At 35.7% G+C, this 17,672-nt stretch overlaps 1 protein-coding gene across 9 annotated transcripts in view; it reads left to right on the top strand.

Moving 5' to 3' along the window:
- Positions 1-17,672, top strand: part of CDKL5 (cyclin dependent kinase like 5) — a 251,901-nt gene that overhangs the window by 209,522 nt on the left and 24,707 nt on the right. For all 9 annotated transcript variants that reach the window (XM_074299887.1, XM_074299881.1, XM_074299886.1 and 6 more), the window contains 3 exons: positions 3,355-3,456; positions 4,329-4,434; positions 7,682-7,805. In XM_074299887.1, the coding sequence (XP_074155988.1) occupies positions 3,355-3,456; positions 4,329-4,434; positions 7,682-7,805 (332 nt within the window). The remainder of the gene's footprint in view (positions 1-3,354; positions 3,457-4,328; positions 4,435-7,681; positions 7,806-17,672) is intronic.

The raw sequence follows: 17,672 nt of genomic DNA, 5'->3' as shown, positions 1-17,672 counted from the left end.
TCATAAGAGAGATATTAGTGAGAGTTGGAGCACTTGAACTCTTTCATGAAGGAGAGGAATCTGAGCTTAGTTTTACAGGATGGTAAGATTTAGACAGATGAATGAGAAGGAGATTTCAAAGCAAATACAAAAAGGCAAAAATGTTCAGATGGCAATGAAGACAGTGGTCTGTTGAATCAAATTGCTATTTAGGAGGGTAATACAAAATTGATTTGAATAAGAAGATAGGGGGTATGGACCAGATTGTAGAGGACCACATGGGAGACTTTGGACTTGATGCTCCAGGTTCCATCCCTAAGGGAAGTAAAGGCAAGTTAAAGAATCAATCTAGAAAGTTATCTGGCAGTAATATACAGAGTAAATTGGAAAGGGAGAGATTTAGTAACAGAGACCAACTAAGGAATTTTCAGTAATTAAAGTGGTGGTCAGATTAGCCAAGGCAAAAACAAAGGTAATGAGAATAGAACACAAATCAGAGAAATTCTTCCAAGGAAGAAAAAAGTGGTGAAGGATTAGATAAGGGAAATTAGAAGAATCAAAAATTTCTCTAAGGTTTTGATGAATTAAAAGGAAGATAATATTGCTGAAAGAAACAAGCCAGCTGAAAGAAAGCTTGGCATCATAAAATCAGAGAACTGTGTATCTAATAGGGCATTCAAGATCATCTAGTGCCACTAGATTTAGTAGCATAATTAAAGTTCAGAGTTTTAGTGACTTTGACCCTCTCGGTAGTTAGTGGGATGCCAGAAGTAGTGTCAAGATGTCTTGATTCCTAGCATAGTGCTCATTCTACTAGACTCTGTTGTAAACTTGTAGGATTTGAGGTGACCATGAACCATCCAAATGGAGAATACTCTGTGAAACGTTGAAAATAAAAGACCAAACCAAGAGAGTTTAGGATATTTAGATTTGACAGTCAGTCAGATATCTTTCTGGGGAGTGAATGGAGAGAAAAGAGTTGGCAGTAGAGCTTTGGAATATCATTTTATGTTAGAATTTAAAACAACTGGTAAGTTAGAACAAAGGTCTCTTAAATTTTCTTATGTCCTGGATCCCTCTGGGCAGTCTGGTGAAGCTTTTGAGCTCCTCAGAATAATGTTTTTATATGTACAAAATAAATTAGAGGATTGCAAAGGAAACCAACATATTTAAATACAGCCACCAAACTGTTTAAAAAACAACAACAAAAAGCAACAAGTTGATGGACCCCGGGTTAAGAACCCTTGAATTACAGAGCACCAAAAATAAATGATTAGCATTTAAACACAATTAGGAAACAAGAGCAAACCATACTAAACAAGGTTGAAAATGACTGGCAGCCTATGAATACAGGCAGAAGAAAGATTAGTAAACCTTCTGGATAACGAGTTGAACAGAAGTCAACAATTCTGTACTCAGCACAGGTCAAACTGCCTTACAAGCTGTCCGCTTCTGAACCAAACAGCTTAAAAGGGACAATATAGGAACTGGAAGATGGTGTTCAAGTTAAGAGGTAAAATAAAGATGACAGTAACTTGGAAAATAACTAAAGCTATCATGGTCAAAAATAAGTAATAAGTATGGTGACAGCCATTAAAGTCCTATTTAGATAATTTATCATAGTATAGAGGTAACTCAGAATTTTCAGAGATTTATGCCAGTAATTTCTAACAGACAATACCAAAACAATACCAAATGGTATTGGCACAGTGATATATGTTTCCTGAAGAACAACATCATTTAGTTCAAAGAGGTTGATTACCAGGTTGACATCAAAGTGCTTAATATTTACATTCTTTTATTTTTATTTAGTCATTTCAGTACTGTAAGACACTCTGTGATTCCATTTGGGGTTTTCTTGGCAGAGATTCTGAAGTGGTTTGCCATTTCCTTCCCCAGCTTATCTTACAGATGAGGAAACTGAGGTGAACAAGGTTAAGTGATTGCCTAGGGTCACTCAGCTACTATGTACTTGAGGCTGAATTTGAACTCATGTCTTCCAAATTCCAGTCCAGCTCTCTTTTCATTGCACCACTTGCACTATTCATTCTTGTACTTCCCAAATCAGAGGGAGGGTTGTTGTCCCTATCTCAACTAAGGGAGTACCCACACTAATAAAATCCTAGATTTTTGAAATATGGTGACAAGTTATAAAAAGAAGATAAAATTGATTGTAAGCTATTACATGAAGAATTTGGACTAGACATACATACATAAATTCCTGACAGTAAGGATTGTTTAAGCTGACATGATTTGCTGAGGTATGTTTTGAAATCTCCTTCCCCTAAGGATCTTTATAAATGGGCTAGGTATGTCTGGAATAGTTTAAATGTGATACAGCCAAAAGGTGGGAGGATGGGTATATTTAACAAACCTAGTCAGTAAATTTAAGGTTAAAGAAATAAATACTTTGACATTTTTAAGAAAATAGTTCTCATCTCAAACCTTAGATAATGCTTATAGCAAGCTACAAGTAAATACCAAGGAAAATCATTCATCAGGGTATAATTTTTAATTTCTTTAAGTAATTATTAACTTTTTCTTAGTCTTTTTTTTTTCCTGAGTAGAAATGATACTTCCCCCTCTTCCCCTTGCTTACGATGATGCCTGGCAGTTTGGTGTTTCCACTACTTAAAGGTGTTTGAGGAGAATTTGGAAGAAGCCAGAAAAGAGTAATACAATGAGTAATGAGTAATGAAATGTGTTAAACAATTGATAATGTCCCAAAGAAAATTAAGAGATATTGAAGTATCTAGACAACATTAGTTATAAAATGTTCAAGACTAAAGCTATTGAGTATGTATGCCTTCTTGGTTTTATAAACAACATTTGCCATCTTCTGAATCTGTCACTAGCTTCTCTCTTACCAGTCTCCAGCTGCTTTTCTCATGAAAAATAATCATAGACTTTTCCAGTTCTTATTTGAGAATTCAATCTAAAAGTACCAGAGATTTTACCTAAAAACTATTTTCTCAAGTATATTTAGAATTTCAAGAACTATGGATGGAGTCAAACCTATTTATCCATTATATCATAGAGAGACTTTAAAGTTACAAAAAACTTTAGTTTTAGATTATCATTTGAATTGTTGATAGATTAATTTCTTCCCTGCCAACCCTAACTTAATAAGATAATTTTTTTTATTTTGTAATTTGGTTTCTTTTTTCTTTTTTTTTTTTGTTTTCATGAAATGTTAAAAAATTTATTTCATAAATTTTACCCATGGATTAGTCATCAAATACCATTTTTCTTTTAAGATATCTAAAATGTTAGTTAAACTAAATAAGAGTATCTTAATTTATATGATGTAGTTGCTAGGTGTGTTAGTATTACAAATGTTCCATATTAATATTTTTTGTTTATCTTTGCTTCCAGCCAGGAGAACAGATCCCCACAGAGCTAAGTGTATCACGGTCTTCAGCTAAAGAAACCTCTCGAGAGGGTACATCTTCATTTCATTCACGACAAAAATCTGAGGTCTGAATTATTTAATAATAAATATATTTTTAAATATGTATTCAGAAATACTGGCCTTTCCTCTCTCAAAGTAAGTCATTTTTGTCTTAGAATATGTAATTCTTGTCTTTTTTTTCCCCTAAGAGATCAACATATAAAAAATTAAACAATAACAGAAATCCTACCTAAAACAAGATTTCTGAACCTTTTTAGTCATGGACCTCTATACCTTTGGGTCCCTTCTCAGAAATGTTTATTGCCTGCATTCATAATTGTAGGAAATACCAAATTTCATCTAGATATTAAAATAAAGATAAAATACTTTTTTACAACTCAAGTTAATGGAGTCTCTAAAATCTCTCTACATCTCTGTACACTTCAATGTTGTATGAAGATGTATTCTGATAGAAGTGGATATCTTCAACATAAAGAAGATCCAACTCACTTCCAGTTGATCAATGATGGACAGAAATAACTACGCCCAGAGAAGGAACACTGGGAAGTGAATGTAAATTGTTAGCACTACTGTCTATCTACCCAGGTTACTTACACCTTCGGAATCTAATACTTAATGTGCAACAAGAAAATAGTATTTACACACGTATATTGTATCTGGGTTATATTGTAACGTATGTAAAATGTATGGGATTGCCTGTCATCGGGGGGGAGGGTGTGGAGGGAGGGGAGGATAATTTGGAAAAATTAATAAAAGGGATAATATTATTTTAAAAAAATTACTCATGTATATATACTGTGGAAAAAAATTCTAAATAAAAAAAAAGAAATTCAAAAAAAAAATAAAATCTCTCTACGTATTTCAGGTTAAGACCCCCTGAGCTAAAGTGAACTTAAATTTATTTGATTAATTTTTAAAAGACTCTTCCTTCCCTTAGGGTGGAGCCTATCATGACCCCCATTCAGATGATGGAGGAGCCTCAAAAGAAAATAGACACCTATATAATGATCCTGTTCCAAGAAGAGTTGGTAGCTTTTACAGAGGTAATTTTACAAGAGATACATTTGTAAAAGTTCAGGATATACTTTGAAATTTAATATATGTCAGAATGAAATTACTTTAGAATTGTTTAAGTTATGAAAGTTAATGGAGTAAAGGCTGTCTAGTGTAGTTGCTCCATTACATATTCTAATTTCATGAAAGACTACCCTTCCTTAGACAAGCCAAGATGAAGGTGTGTGTGTAGTAGGTTGAGACATCTCATTGTAGCCCTTAAAAACTTTTCCCATTTACTTACTAGGGATTTTAGAGTCCCTTATACTTAACCTCATTTCATTCTTATCAATAACAGTTCATGATTGTAAAGCATGTTAGAATTTGTAAAGCTGCACACATCATTTCATTTGTTCTTCATAATGTGTGAAGTAAGTATGCAAGTATTACCATCCCTATGCTAAAGTTGAGGATTTTGAAGCACATAGTACATAGTGACCTGCATAATGTCACATAGCTAGAAAGTACTTAGTAAGAACTAGGACTTGGAATGGGTCAGGCTTGAGGCAAGGAGATTAATTGGTCGACCATTATAGTAGTTCAAGTGTTGGCTAATGAAGGTCTGAAATGTAGTAGTGATTCTGTGAGTAGACAAAAGGAGAAATATGTGAATGATATTGGAGAGACAGAGAAGGTAAGATTTGTCAAATAATACATGGGATGAATGACAGTGAGGAATCAAGGATGGTGTTAAGGTTGCAAGCCTAGAGAATGGAAAGATAGTGGTACCATTGATAGAAATACAGAAGTTTAGGAAAGTGGATGGTTAGTCAGAAGAGATAATAAGTTTAATTGTGGACATATTGAGTTTGAGATGCCTAAGTTGAAATATCCAATAGGTAGTTGATGAGGTGGAGCATGATCTTAAGAGGAGAGACTTTAAGGGTGCATAGAACAACACTTCTGTTGTGTAAGCTACCAAAACATAGTCCTCCTTGAAGACTTTTGGGACACCATGGTGTCACTCAGCACATTATCTGGATAGAGATGATAATTGATGATGAGAGAAAAGACAAAAAAGGAAAGAAAGAGAGAGAAGAGAAGAAAGCCAAGGACAGAGCCTTGTGGAAAATCCAAAGAGAGCAGTCACAGGTGATGGCCCAGGAGAATAAGGAAGGGGCAAACGCATCGAGATAAGAACTAAGAGAGCAGAAAGGAAGAGAGCGGTCAGCAGTTTCCAATGCTGAAGTTTAAGAATCGTAAGAAGCATTATTATTGTTATGTTAAAATTATAATGTGCATTATAAAAAATACAAAATTTAAGGGGTCAAAACAGGTGGTCATAAGACATGTCTATACAAGTCATAGACTTCTAGGGTTATAGATTTAGAGCTAGAAGGGATCTTAGTAGCCATACTTTTCATTTTAAAGAAAAGAAAATTGAGGCATAGAAACATTAAATTTTGTACTCAAACAGCTAATAAGTGTCTGAGATAGGTTTTACATTCAGGTCTTTCTGCCTTCAATTCCAGTGCTTATCAGTGTTGTTTTTCTAAGTTTGTTCTTGCCATGTGATTTTGTTCTCTCAATATGATGTACAGATACTGCATTTCTAAAAGTCATAAGGTTGAACCTTGATGTTAAAAGTAAATTTTAAGGGATTAGCTGGAACATTGGATTAATGTTTTTGGCCTCTGGAAATTTGGATTTAAAACTTGCCTTTGTTTACAAGTAAGTTAAGTCAGATTTATCTATCTCAGCATTTGAAAGAAAAGATACTGCAAATGTTGGAATCTAGAAATAGACAGATAAAGATTTTATACTATCAGTTAAACTGAGCAAGTTGACTCAGTATATGCTGTATTCTCCCTCCTCCCCCCTTTCCTTTCCATTGATGCAGTAAGATTCAGTGGAACAAGGTATAGAAAAGGTCCATGGCTGGAGAATCACTTACTATTTATGTCCCTTCAAGGAAAATCCTTCACTTCCCTGGATCTCCACTGTAAAGCGAAGGGACTAACTGATCCAGGTCCAAACCTATGATGCTACAATTATCAGTCATCAAAGGGCAGAATTAAATCACAGCTTTGTCAAAGATTCTTGTGAAAGGACCTCAGAGATCACTAGTCATCCTTCTAACAGAGAGCTTCTTGCTTCAGGAGGGCCTTTGTTCCATTTTTGGATAACTTCATTTGTTTGAAATTCTTCCTTATATTAAACCTTAACTTCCTTATTTCTGTGCACATAGAACAAATATTTCTTTTCCATATGATAGCCTTTCAGATAATTAAAAACATCTCTGGGGGCAGCTAGGTGGCGCAGTAGATAGAGCACCAGCCCTGAATTCAGGAGGACCCGAGTTCAAATCTGGTCTCAGACACTTAACACTTCCTAGCTGTGTGATCCTGGGCAAGTCACTTAACCCTAGCCTCAGAAAAAAAAGAAAAAGAAAAAAAAAACAAAACATCTCTGATGTCTCCCAATACCACCTTCTCTAGATTAAGCATTTCCATTTCTACCACCAACTCTTCATATGACATGGGTTTTTGAGTCCCCTCATTAATCTGGTTGCTCTCCTCTACAGTATGGAAAGTAAGATCTTATTTTTTATTTGTTTGTGTTTTTTCTCTTTTTGCTATGAAATTAACTGTATGTTTCTTCTTAATGTTAAATTTAGAAGTTGACAGAAGAAACTGATGGGGAGATGAGACAACTGGAGGCAGGGCATTGCCTCATCATTTTGACAACTTTGTTTTATGTGTCTTTTGTTCTGTGATGGAAAATCTTGGAAAAGTCATCTTCCATTGGGGAGACAATTTTTATTTTCTTATGTAGATGTGCTATATTTTGTACAGAAAACTACATAGTACCGTACATATGTTCATATTGAAACCACCTTTGATATTTGAATAGTTGGATCCAGTGATTTAAAAAAAAAAAAAAACTATTTCAAAAATGTAAAAACCTGAAATTCACATTTATATATTTTTAATATCCTACATTATTAAAATTAAACAAGTCAGCTCAATTAAACTGAGTTAAATCAACTTTTTGCCATAAGTATATGCTATATTGAGTATACATTACAAATAATGAAAAAAATGGAAAAAACAAAAATGGTTAAGTTATCTTGCTCAAATCATAGTTATATCAAATGCCCAGTGTATATGGGGACAAGGTTTGCATTTTCTTTTCCCTTTTTTGGAGAAAGATAAGGGGAATTGAAGCATAATTATATAGCAAATCAGCTTTGACAAAAAGAGCTTTCTTAGTAACTGTGGACGTTTTTTTATTTAGTTCCATCTCCACGTCCGGATAATTCATTTCATGAAAATAATGTACCATCCAGAGTCGCTTCTCTGCCATCAGAGAGCAGCTCTGGGGCAAACCACTCAAAAAGGCAAACAACATTTGATCCATGGTAAGTATTCCATTATACTTTTTATTTATCTTAAAGCAGAAATTCAAAAATTCTTATGTAAAGAGGTGCTGGCAAACCCTAGAGAAACTCGTCAGATGAGTTTTTCTTGCTGTGATAAATCTCCTTTTTCTAGTAAGTTACTTGATAATGAAATGTGATTTATTATTATCTCTTGATAGAGGAAAAGTTTGGCACTTAAAATTATATGAAATACTGTATTTTCTTGGAAGATATTCTCCCCATATGTTCTTCTGACAGATTAGAAATAGATGATGATATTGCTGTCTCCCTCTGGCTTCCATGACAAGATCTGTATCTCCCAGGGCAATTCCCTGGAAATTAAAAAAAAAAAAAAAAAAAAAAGTTAATTGTTTATTGCTAAGGCTAATTGCCAGTGACCTGGGGTCAAAATAATGTTAACAAGTTTAATTACTTTTGTCTCTTCATCTCGTCTCCAGTTGTCTTAATCTCTATCTGGCTACTGAACTTAGATTGCTGTGGAGAGGAAAGGGAAGCAAGTGATCTTGTCCAGCCCTCCCTCACTTAAATCCAATTCACTTGCATGTCATGGCATCATCTCCCTGATGTCTTGGTCCTCTTCAAGAATGAAGGAGAAACAACAGCAACATCCCTGCCATTTGTAATAAAAATGAGAAATTCCCTACATGCTTATAAGCCAAACTAAACTTGACAAGCATTTCAACTCTACACTCTATTCTTCTGTCAAACCCTTTGCCCTTCAACCTCTCATTTATCACTCTTTGCAAACTTTTACCCTGATTTCTTTCACAATCTGGCGCCTTTGTTTCTATCAAAGAGCCACTCCCTGGAGCAAGAATCTAACATGAAATCATATTGATTGGGATCACTATATCAATGTGTTTTCTGATCCAAAGTGGATCTCATTTCTGCAAAGCAATAAAGTTCTACTCTTTTCTAATAGATTCTCCTTCCTTTGTAGTCCCCACGGCGACTGCTACAAGTCTTCTCACCTCTTCTCAAGCAGCACTCCCACCTGACTTTCTCATATTTCACTAAAAAATAATTAAGGCATTTTCCTTTATGTCTACTCCTTTACTGTTCTTTCTGACAAGCATGAGGCCCTTCTTTTTTCCAAAACAGTGATCTCACAATATATTCTTATTCCCAACCCCTCCAGCTTTTGTCCAATGGGTTCCCCTCCCCCTATCATATTCATTCTTTAATCTTCAGTCTCTCCCTATCTAATAGATCTGTTTCTGCTGCCTGCATATTTGTCTTCATTCTTAAAATACTCTCACTTGATTTGACATCCCCATTGCTATCAAACAATATGTCTTTCCTGCCTTTCACCACAAAGTTGTCTACACTAAGTGCTTCTATTTCTTCTATACTTATTCTCTTCTTAACTCTGAAATCTGGCTTAGAACCTTATCAATCAATTGAACCTCTTGAATGATCTTGTAATTGCCAAATACTGAGAAAAGCAAGCATAGTTTTGCATTTGATTTACTATAATTGATTTTTGTGCTGTAATTGCCTAAGTCGTAATTCTTTGTTTTTGAATTTAATCCAGAAATTCTACTGGCTTACAATTAATTAACTTTGGAAACCCACTTCTTCTGATAATCACTTTTCTGTTCTTGCCTCAGGGATATCTACTGTTCTTGAGAGATACGGATGGATACTAGGCAGTCTGGTCTAGTGTCTTTACACCACTTCAAGCATGTTTGGTCCACTATCTCTGACTTTGCAAGTCAATGAATTTTTCTTAGTCAAGGGAGAGATGAAGAGGGGATTGCTGTTAGCCCTTTATTCCCAGTTTCCAACAAATTATATTATCTGCTGCCTTCAACATCTGTATCCCCATGATGATATCAATCCTGTTCTCAAACTGTAAAATTTCCTTACTTATCTTGTTTGGTTCTTTTGTTCTATACATAAAAAAAAAAAAGACTGGTTGCTTCATCTAGGAGTCTTTGGTTTAAAAACTGATACAGCCACTGGCCTATTCTATTGGTAGGTTTGCTCCTTACTAGTAAACTGTCATCTTGCAAAGAGAAACTTGCCTCAGTCTACTTTAATTGAATTTTTATTTGGCAGTTGTCTTTACTCAATCTTTATTTTATAACATAGTTCTGTCCTAGTACTTGTCCAGTCAATCTAAGTTCCTCTTACCTACAACAAGTGTTGTTCAGTTGTTATCTCTATTAAGTTCATTTCTTTTTGTAAAACGTTTTATTTTCAATTCATGGAACAAAACATGTATCAGTACAATAAACAAGTGATTGCACATAAAACTGCACATCTACCATAAAAACCTTTCTATTCCCTCCACATATATACCAAAGTTAAAATGCAAATTTCTTTTTTTTCCCTTTTTTTTTCCCTTCCCCAAAATTCCTCCCTCCCTGTGACTTAGAGATGGCTACCAGTAGATAACAAATAGGCCTATATATGTAAAATTATTCTATACATATTTTATTTATTATTTCTTTCTCTGGAAATCTTTCTTCACATGTCCTTTATTTTTAATTTGTGTATTCATAATAGTCAAAATTAGTTCAAAATTGTTCTTAAAACAATATTGCTTACTATATACAATGTTCTCTTGATTCTGCTCACTTTGTTTTTCACTTCCATGCCTTTGTAAGATCATTGAGCTCATCATTTCATATAGCATAATAGTATTCTGTCTATCACAACTTGTTATATCTGGAAGATAATTTTCAGAGCTATTTATCATAGTTGCTAACTTCCTGTTTAGATATTTCAAACTGGATATCTGTTCTAGCCTAACTTAGCTGAAGTGATCTTAACCATAAATTAAGATATTTAAAACTGAACTAATTTTCTTCTATTCAAAAAACCTGTTATCACAAACTTTTCTATCACTGGTCTGGTCATCTAGTTCACAACCTTAGTATCATCCTCAGCTCCTCAATCTCATTGCCTAGGTGGCATATGAGAATTTGTTTTAAACTTTACAGCATATATGAAAAGTATGTTTAATGCAATAACAAGTCAAAGAAATGATTTTTTAGATATCACTGAGCTCGGTTTTCAGTAAGTCAATGTTTATTAAGATATAGCTATAAAGACAATGAAAATGATTGAGATTGCAAACTGAACTTTGTAAAACTATGTGAAGGAATCATTTATCTAGTACTCTTGAGCAATGTGCAGAGGAATGAGGGTTATATGAGCTAGTGCTTATCTGTAAAATAACACCAGGGACATAAGGTCCCTTCTTGTCTAGATTCTGTAGTTTTATATTTGATTATTGCATAATTAGTTATAGTATTTTTCTAGGAGGAAGAGAGAAGGGTGTTGAGAGATTAAGCTATTTCTATATTCACACAGGATCACAAAAATTAAGTGAAATAGGAATCAAACTAGACAATAATCACTTTTAGTAATGTACTTGTTCAACATTTTAATAATCATTTTGACTACAGCCTCACAATGGTAAGTAAAAGCTTCAGATTTTTAAACAAAAAATGCAATTAAAGCTTTTTAGTTTTCAAAAGATATGCATGTATAATTTTTCTTTTCTTTTTTTTTTCCTGAGGCAATTGGGGTTAAGTGACTTGCCCAGAGTCACAACTAGGAAGTGTTAAGTGTCTGATATCAGATTTGAACTCAGGTCCTTCTGACTTCAAGGCTGGTGCTCTATCCAGTGTGCCACCTAGCTGCCCCATGGAAATTTTTCAACATTAACCCTTGTAAAACCTCATGTTCCAATTCCTCCCACTCCCTCCCCTAGATAAAAGCTTCAGATTTTTAAGATTTTGTTGTAATCAGTACTATTCTACTAAGTTCACTACCCTCTGCGTGTTTAAGTAAATGGTCTTCATGAGTTGCTGTGACCAAGATGTTTATTGCCTTTAACAAAGTAAGTCATGAATTTCTCAAAGTTGGTCCTTGGATAACATATGCTCCATAACTAGGGACCTGAAACCTTTCTAGCTTGGTCAAATTGTTTAGAGTTGGGTGGGAGTAACTACCATGCTATGAAGAGGCATTGGAGTAGGGTTGTAGTAGAGGAAGTATAGAAAAGCTTTGTAAAAATGTTTGTGAAAGTAAAAATCACTGAGGCAAATGAGAGAAGGGACAGAAGGGGAGATGGAAGTGGAAGTGTCAGGATACTAATAGTGTTAATAATTCCATCTGAAAATGGCACTGCTATGAGATTGCTACATAAGATAACAAAATGTCTTATTTTCCATAAGTGAATTGGCTTTTGTAAGTCTTCCACCCATAATTTACTGAGATTCTTATTGATTTCTTCACATAAAGTAAAAAATAAAGAATTTTTTTCCATTTTCTTGAACATGGTCTATAATTTGTTCATTATATTTTGTACATGTGTTTTTTGGGGAAAATATTTAGTTTGATAATTGTATTAAACTTTCTTTTTGATCATTTTATTGCAGTTTAGTAAGCATACTCGTACCTCACTTATCTAGAAATCAATTAGGCAACAACCTAAACTACTCATATCATGGTTATAAGCTTAAGAGTCAGAAAGGCCGTTGAATAGTCAAAATAAATATCACATAAATCATACAATTTATTCAGAGGAAGATCCTGAGACCCTTCCTTAGAATTTTCTCTTATTTTGGTAAAAAAAAAATTATTCTTGTTATTTATCCTTTATTCTTTTTTTAATTAATTTTATAATTATAACTTTTTTTGACAATACATATGCATGGGTAATTTTTTACAACATCATCCCTTACACTCACTTCTGTTCTGAATTTCCCCCTCCTTCCCTCCACTCCCTCCCCTAGATGGCAGGCAGTCCCATATATGTTAAATATGTTATAGTATATCCTAGATACAATATATGTGTGCAGAACTGAATTTCTTGTTGCACAGGAAGAATTGGATTCAAAAGATAAAAATAACCTGGGAAGAAAAACAAAAATGCAAGCAGTTTACACTCATTTCCCAGTGTTCCTTCTCTTGAGTGTAGCTGATTCTATCCATCAATGATCAATTGGAACTGAATTAGATCTTCTCTTTGTTGAAGATATCAATTTTCATCAGAATACATCCTCACAGTATTGTTGTTGGAAGTGTATAATGATCTCCTGGTTCTGCTCATTTCACTCAGCATCAGTTCATGTAAGTCTCTCCTGCTGGTCATTTCTTACAGAACAATAATATTCCATAACATTCATATACCATTATTTACCCAACCATTCTCCAATTGATGGACATCCATTCTTTAGTATTTCTTTGGGATATATATAATCCCAGTAGTAGCACTGCTGGATCAAAGGGTATGCACAGTTTGATAACGTTTTGGGCATAATTCCAGATTGCTCTCCAGAATGGTTGGATTTGTTCACAACTCCACCAACAATGTATCAGTGTCCCAGTTTTCCCACATCCCCTCCAATGTTGCACATTATCTTTCCCTGTGATCTTAGCCAATCTGACAGGTGTGTAGTGGTATCTTAGAATTGTCTTAATTTGCATTTTTTTTATCAGTTTTTATTTGGAACACTCATATGAGTGAAAATAGTTTAAATTTCATTATCTGAAAATTGTCTGTTCATATCCTTTGATCCTTTATCAATTGGAGAATGGCTTGATTTATCCTTTATTCTTGAAGAACAGTGTCATCAGGAGGAGAATGTCTTGACTTGCAAGGGAATTGGATTTAAGTGAGGCAAGGCTGGGCAAAGTCTCACTCTCTCTTCCAGAATCATTCAAAATCTAGCAAGAAGATAATAGGTCAGGAACACTAGAGAGGTCTCCAGATACAAAGAGAGACTTAACCTTTTTTAGCTAAAGTCTTTCCCAGGTTTGTCTGCCTGAGGCAAAACCCATTCAGCGATTAAAGGCCAGGTAAGAATTGTGGCAAATTCTTTGACTTCCCAAAAGACTGAGTTGGGAGGGGAAGACCTTCTGTTGTGGCCAGAACAGAAACAATTTCTATTTATCCTCATTCTGAGCCATCAAAACTTAAATCAGTGGTCCTCAAACTTTTTAAATAGGGGGCCAGTTCACCATCCCTCAGACTGTTGGAGGGCCAGACTATAGTAAAAACAAAAACTATGAACAAATTCCTATACATGCTGAATATATCTTATTTTGAAGTGAAGAAACAAAATGGGAACAAATGAAGTAAAGTTAAATCAACAAACTTAACAGTATTTCAATGGGAACTATGAGCCTGCTTTTGGCTAATGAGATGGTCAATGTCTGGTTCCATATTTGTCAGTTAGTCGTAACAAGTGATGCAAATGTGCATCCATTAGTCTTGATCTGGTTGGAGGTTTCAAATGTTTCATTCTAGAAAAAGTCTGTTCACAGACATAAGTGCTGCCATAGATGGTTGCCATTTTAAGTGCATGGTTCCTGAGATGAGGATATGTCTCAGAGGGGAGAGATGCATAGAAATTATGAAGGCTGCTTGACTTGAATGCGGCTTTCAGAGAGTCACAATTCTGCAGTTCAGCCATTTGGCAAACTGTATCCACATTCTCAATGTCAATAGAAAATGGGTTATGGAAAAGCTATATGTTCTGTTTATGGAGATGAAGCTCATTAAATCTAAATTGGAACTCCTTTTGCAATTTTTCCAATGATCCACACATGTTTTGTTTGGGAATGCAATCAGTCAGTGGTTTTTCTGCTATCAGATTTTGGGTTGTGGGGAGATGGCAGAAGTTTTCCTCCTTCACTTGTTTGATGAGGAGGCCTAATTTTACTTCAAATGTTTTGACATGTGATTGCATATCACAGATGAGCTTCCCCTTTCCTTGAAGATGCATATTGAAATTGTTGAGTAGCTCTGTTACATCTCTCAGAAAGGCAAGGTACCATTTCCATTCTGTATCATTGAGCTCTGGTACTTCTTTGTTTTTTGAAAGCAGAAAAGTTGTAATCTGTGGATGTAAGTCACAGAAACGTTTCAAAACTCTCCTTCGACTCAGCCAGTGGACTTCTGTGTGATATAGAACATCTTTATACTCAACATTTAACTCAGACAGAAATTCCTGAAATTGATTTATTGCATTAGCTCTAATGAAGTTAACACGAGATACCACAATTTTCATAACAGAGTTCCACTTCAGTGATTTACTACACAGTGCTTGTTGGTGGATGAGGTAGTGTATGGCTATTGGATGAGAATGGTTGTTTCTCCATCTCTTGGTTAATGCGAGAAATTACTCCTTTCTTAGACCCCACCATGCTAGGGGCACATCAGTTGTCACGCTGGCTAGTTTAGCCCAGACCAGCTCCAAACCAGTCATAGTTTGGCAAACCTTTTCATAGATATCCTCTCCTGTAGTTGTTCCTTTGATGCTTTGCAGTGTAGCAAGCTCTTCTATGACTTCAAAATAATCATTCGTCCCACAAATAAAAATTAGAAGTCATGTAGAATCACAAACATCATTGCTTTCATCGAGTGCCAAGGAAAAATATGAAATTTTTTTTGTGGAGTTTTGCAAATGCTGATGCAGATTGTCTCCCATTTCTTCAATCCTTCATGTAATTGTAAGTCCTGAAAGACTCACTGTACTAAATAAATCAGCCTTCTCTGGACACATCTTTTTTGCAACAGAAAGAAGGCATTCTTTAACAAATTCTCCCTCCACAAATGGTCTGTCAGTGTGTGCTATTAGCTTGGCAACTTGAAAACTTGCTCGCAATGATGAAATATTTAGCTGCTTCTGCTTCACAAAAATATTTTGCTGAGTTGTCAATATTTTATCTTTTCTCACTTCTCCAACCAACCAGTCATATTTATCTTTATGTCGAGTTTCATAGTGTTGATGCAAATTATATTCTTTGAAAACAGACATTATATTCTGGCATATCAGACATACAGCTCTTTCCATGTACTGCATGAAAAAGTAATCATAAGTCCACTGTTCTTTGAATATTCTACACTCCAAGTCAATTTTTCTTTTTCTTGACATCATTATTTCTAAGGGATTCCAAATTGCTATTAGTAAAATACCAATATACATATACAGCGCTACAAAAATTATATACCAGCAATAACTTTGCCCACACAGAGACATACAGACTGCAATGCCCAACTTCCTCCAAGCTGCTTCTGCACTGTGATGCCTCTGTTTCCCTCACTCTCTCTCCCACTTCAGACCTTCACTAAACACAAGTCACCCACTCAGGCGGCCCTCCCAAATGCCCTGGGATTCTGAATCCTGGGATCAAGTCTCATGATCCAGCTCTGCATGATCATATGTGCTGCACTCATAATTTATCATAATTGCAGGCAAGACTGTATATGTGTATATAACTGCATGATATATTGTATGTGCAGAATGAGCTTCAGCGACAAATCGTACATTGGGCTTCTGGGGGAGGTCATCATGTGATTGGAAGCTGCACAAGTGTATGGGGACCTTAAGAATTTGGAGGGGTGTAACGAGCTGTCGTCTCCAGAAGCTGCCGGATCGCTCTCTGGGAAGAGATCTGCTGTGTCTACTCAAATCTCTCCGACAGATTCTTCTTCCTGTAAAATGAACCGTTGTCCCCAGGCAGTTGCTGTTAACTCTTGTCCTTAGAAGTGACTTCCCTTCCTGCAGAGAGCCCCGTCAGGCCTGATGTAATGCAGAGAGTCTTCCTTCTTGAATTCTGGCTCTGAATCTCCTCCAGCTCTTATCCTTCTCCAGGCCGATCTGCCCTTTGCGCCCAATGCTGTCTCTTTTTATCCTCCCAGAGAATGGGCGTGGGATAATGCAAGGGCTTCTGGGAAGAACCACCCCAGCCAATGAGCTTGCCCCCTCTATCAAGTCAACCTGAGTTCTCACCTAGTAATCCTAACATCTCCCCCTTTCTTTTGATTTAGAACATAGGACAGTCATGACCTTGAAACATAAATCCATCAATATGGGAAGTATTACAGATAATTACATAAATTACATAAGCACATAGTAACATAGTAACGTAACACATGCTAGAAGTATATAACATAATCATAAATTGAAAATTTATAAATGTCCATAAGTCCATTGTCCATTAGTCTCATCTTGTGTGAGGAAGTCCAATGATTCCTGCTGGTTTTTAAAGTTCTTTAACAGTCTTCTTATTATCCATGCTCTTTCAGTGTCAGATGTTTCTTAGATCTTCTCCTTTATTTTGAGGCCTTTCTCTTTTTCTGTCTCTCTCTGATGGACAAGGCGAATATGACTCGTTGGCACCCATCTGATTCCTTCTCCTGCTGAAGAAATACAAGCAAACCCTCTCTCCCAGGCAGTTAACCTATCTGGTTACATCCTATTTACCACTTTCTAAATCTCTTCTCATCATCTGACAATTACATTGGAGTTGTTTGCACTGGATACAGCCATGTTGGTTTAAAAGGCCTGTATTCTCCCCAAGTGTAATCCATTTTTGCAATCTGATTGCCTTTTGACTGACTTATCAGGTAATCCCTTTCGGCCATGTGATTGCTTCTCTGCTGATTGATTAAATCAGAGTCCTGGCCTTCTAAAGGTTCTTTGGGTGTAACATCAGCTGCCATCATGCCCCAAGTCTTTTTTTCCTGGGGCCCTGGACCTGGGCTCCTCATCCCATTTCCCTGAATTATTCTACACTCTGATGCCCAATGGAGTCCTCTGTTGCATTTTGGACATGGGGTTTTAGGTCTTCTCTCACCATGTTTCCTCACTGTATCTCCATACCTACACTGAGCTCTTAGATGTCCAATTTTTCCACATTGAAAACATCGCCGAGTTTCTCTACAAGGCCCTTGCCAGGAGGGACCCTGTCTTTCCACATTCATCATTGTCCGGGTGTAAAAAGCATTTGTTCCCACTGTAGCACAGCGTCTTATGATCTCCTCTAAAGGAGCATCTTTGTCTAATCCCCATATAATTCTTTTGCAAATCTCATTGGCAT

The sequence above is a fragment of the Sminthopsis crassicaudata genome, chromosome 3 (genome assembly GCF_048593235.1).
Source record: "Sminthopsis crassicaudata isolate SCR6 chromosome 3, ASM4859323v1, whole genome shotgun sequence".
Taxonomy (NCBI): Eukaryota; Metazoa; Chordata; class Mammalia; order Dasyuromorphia; family Dasyuridae; genus Sminthopsis; species Sminthopsis crassicaudata.
Note: the sequence above shows the minus strand (reverse complement) of the source record. Positions and strands in the feature narration are given on the sequence as shown.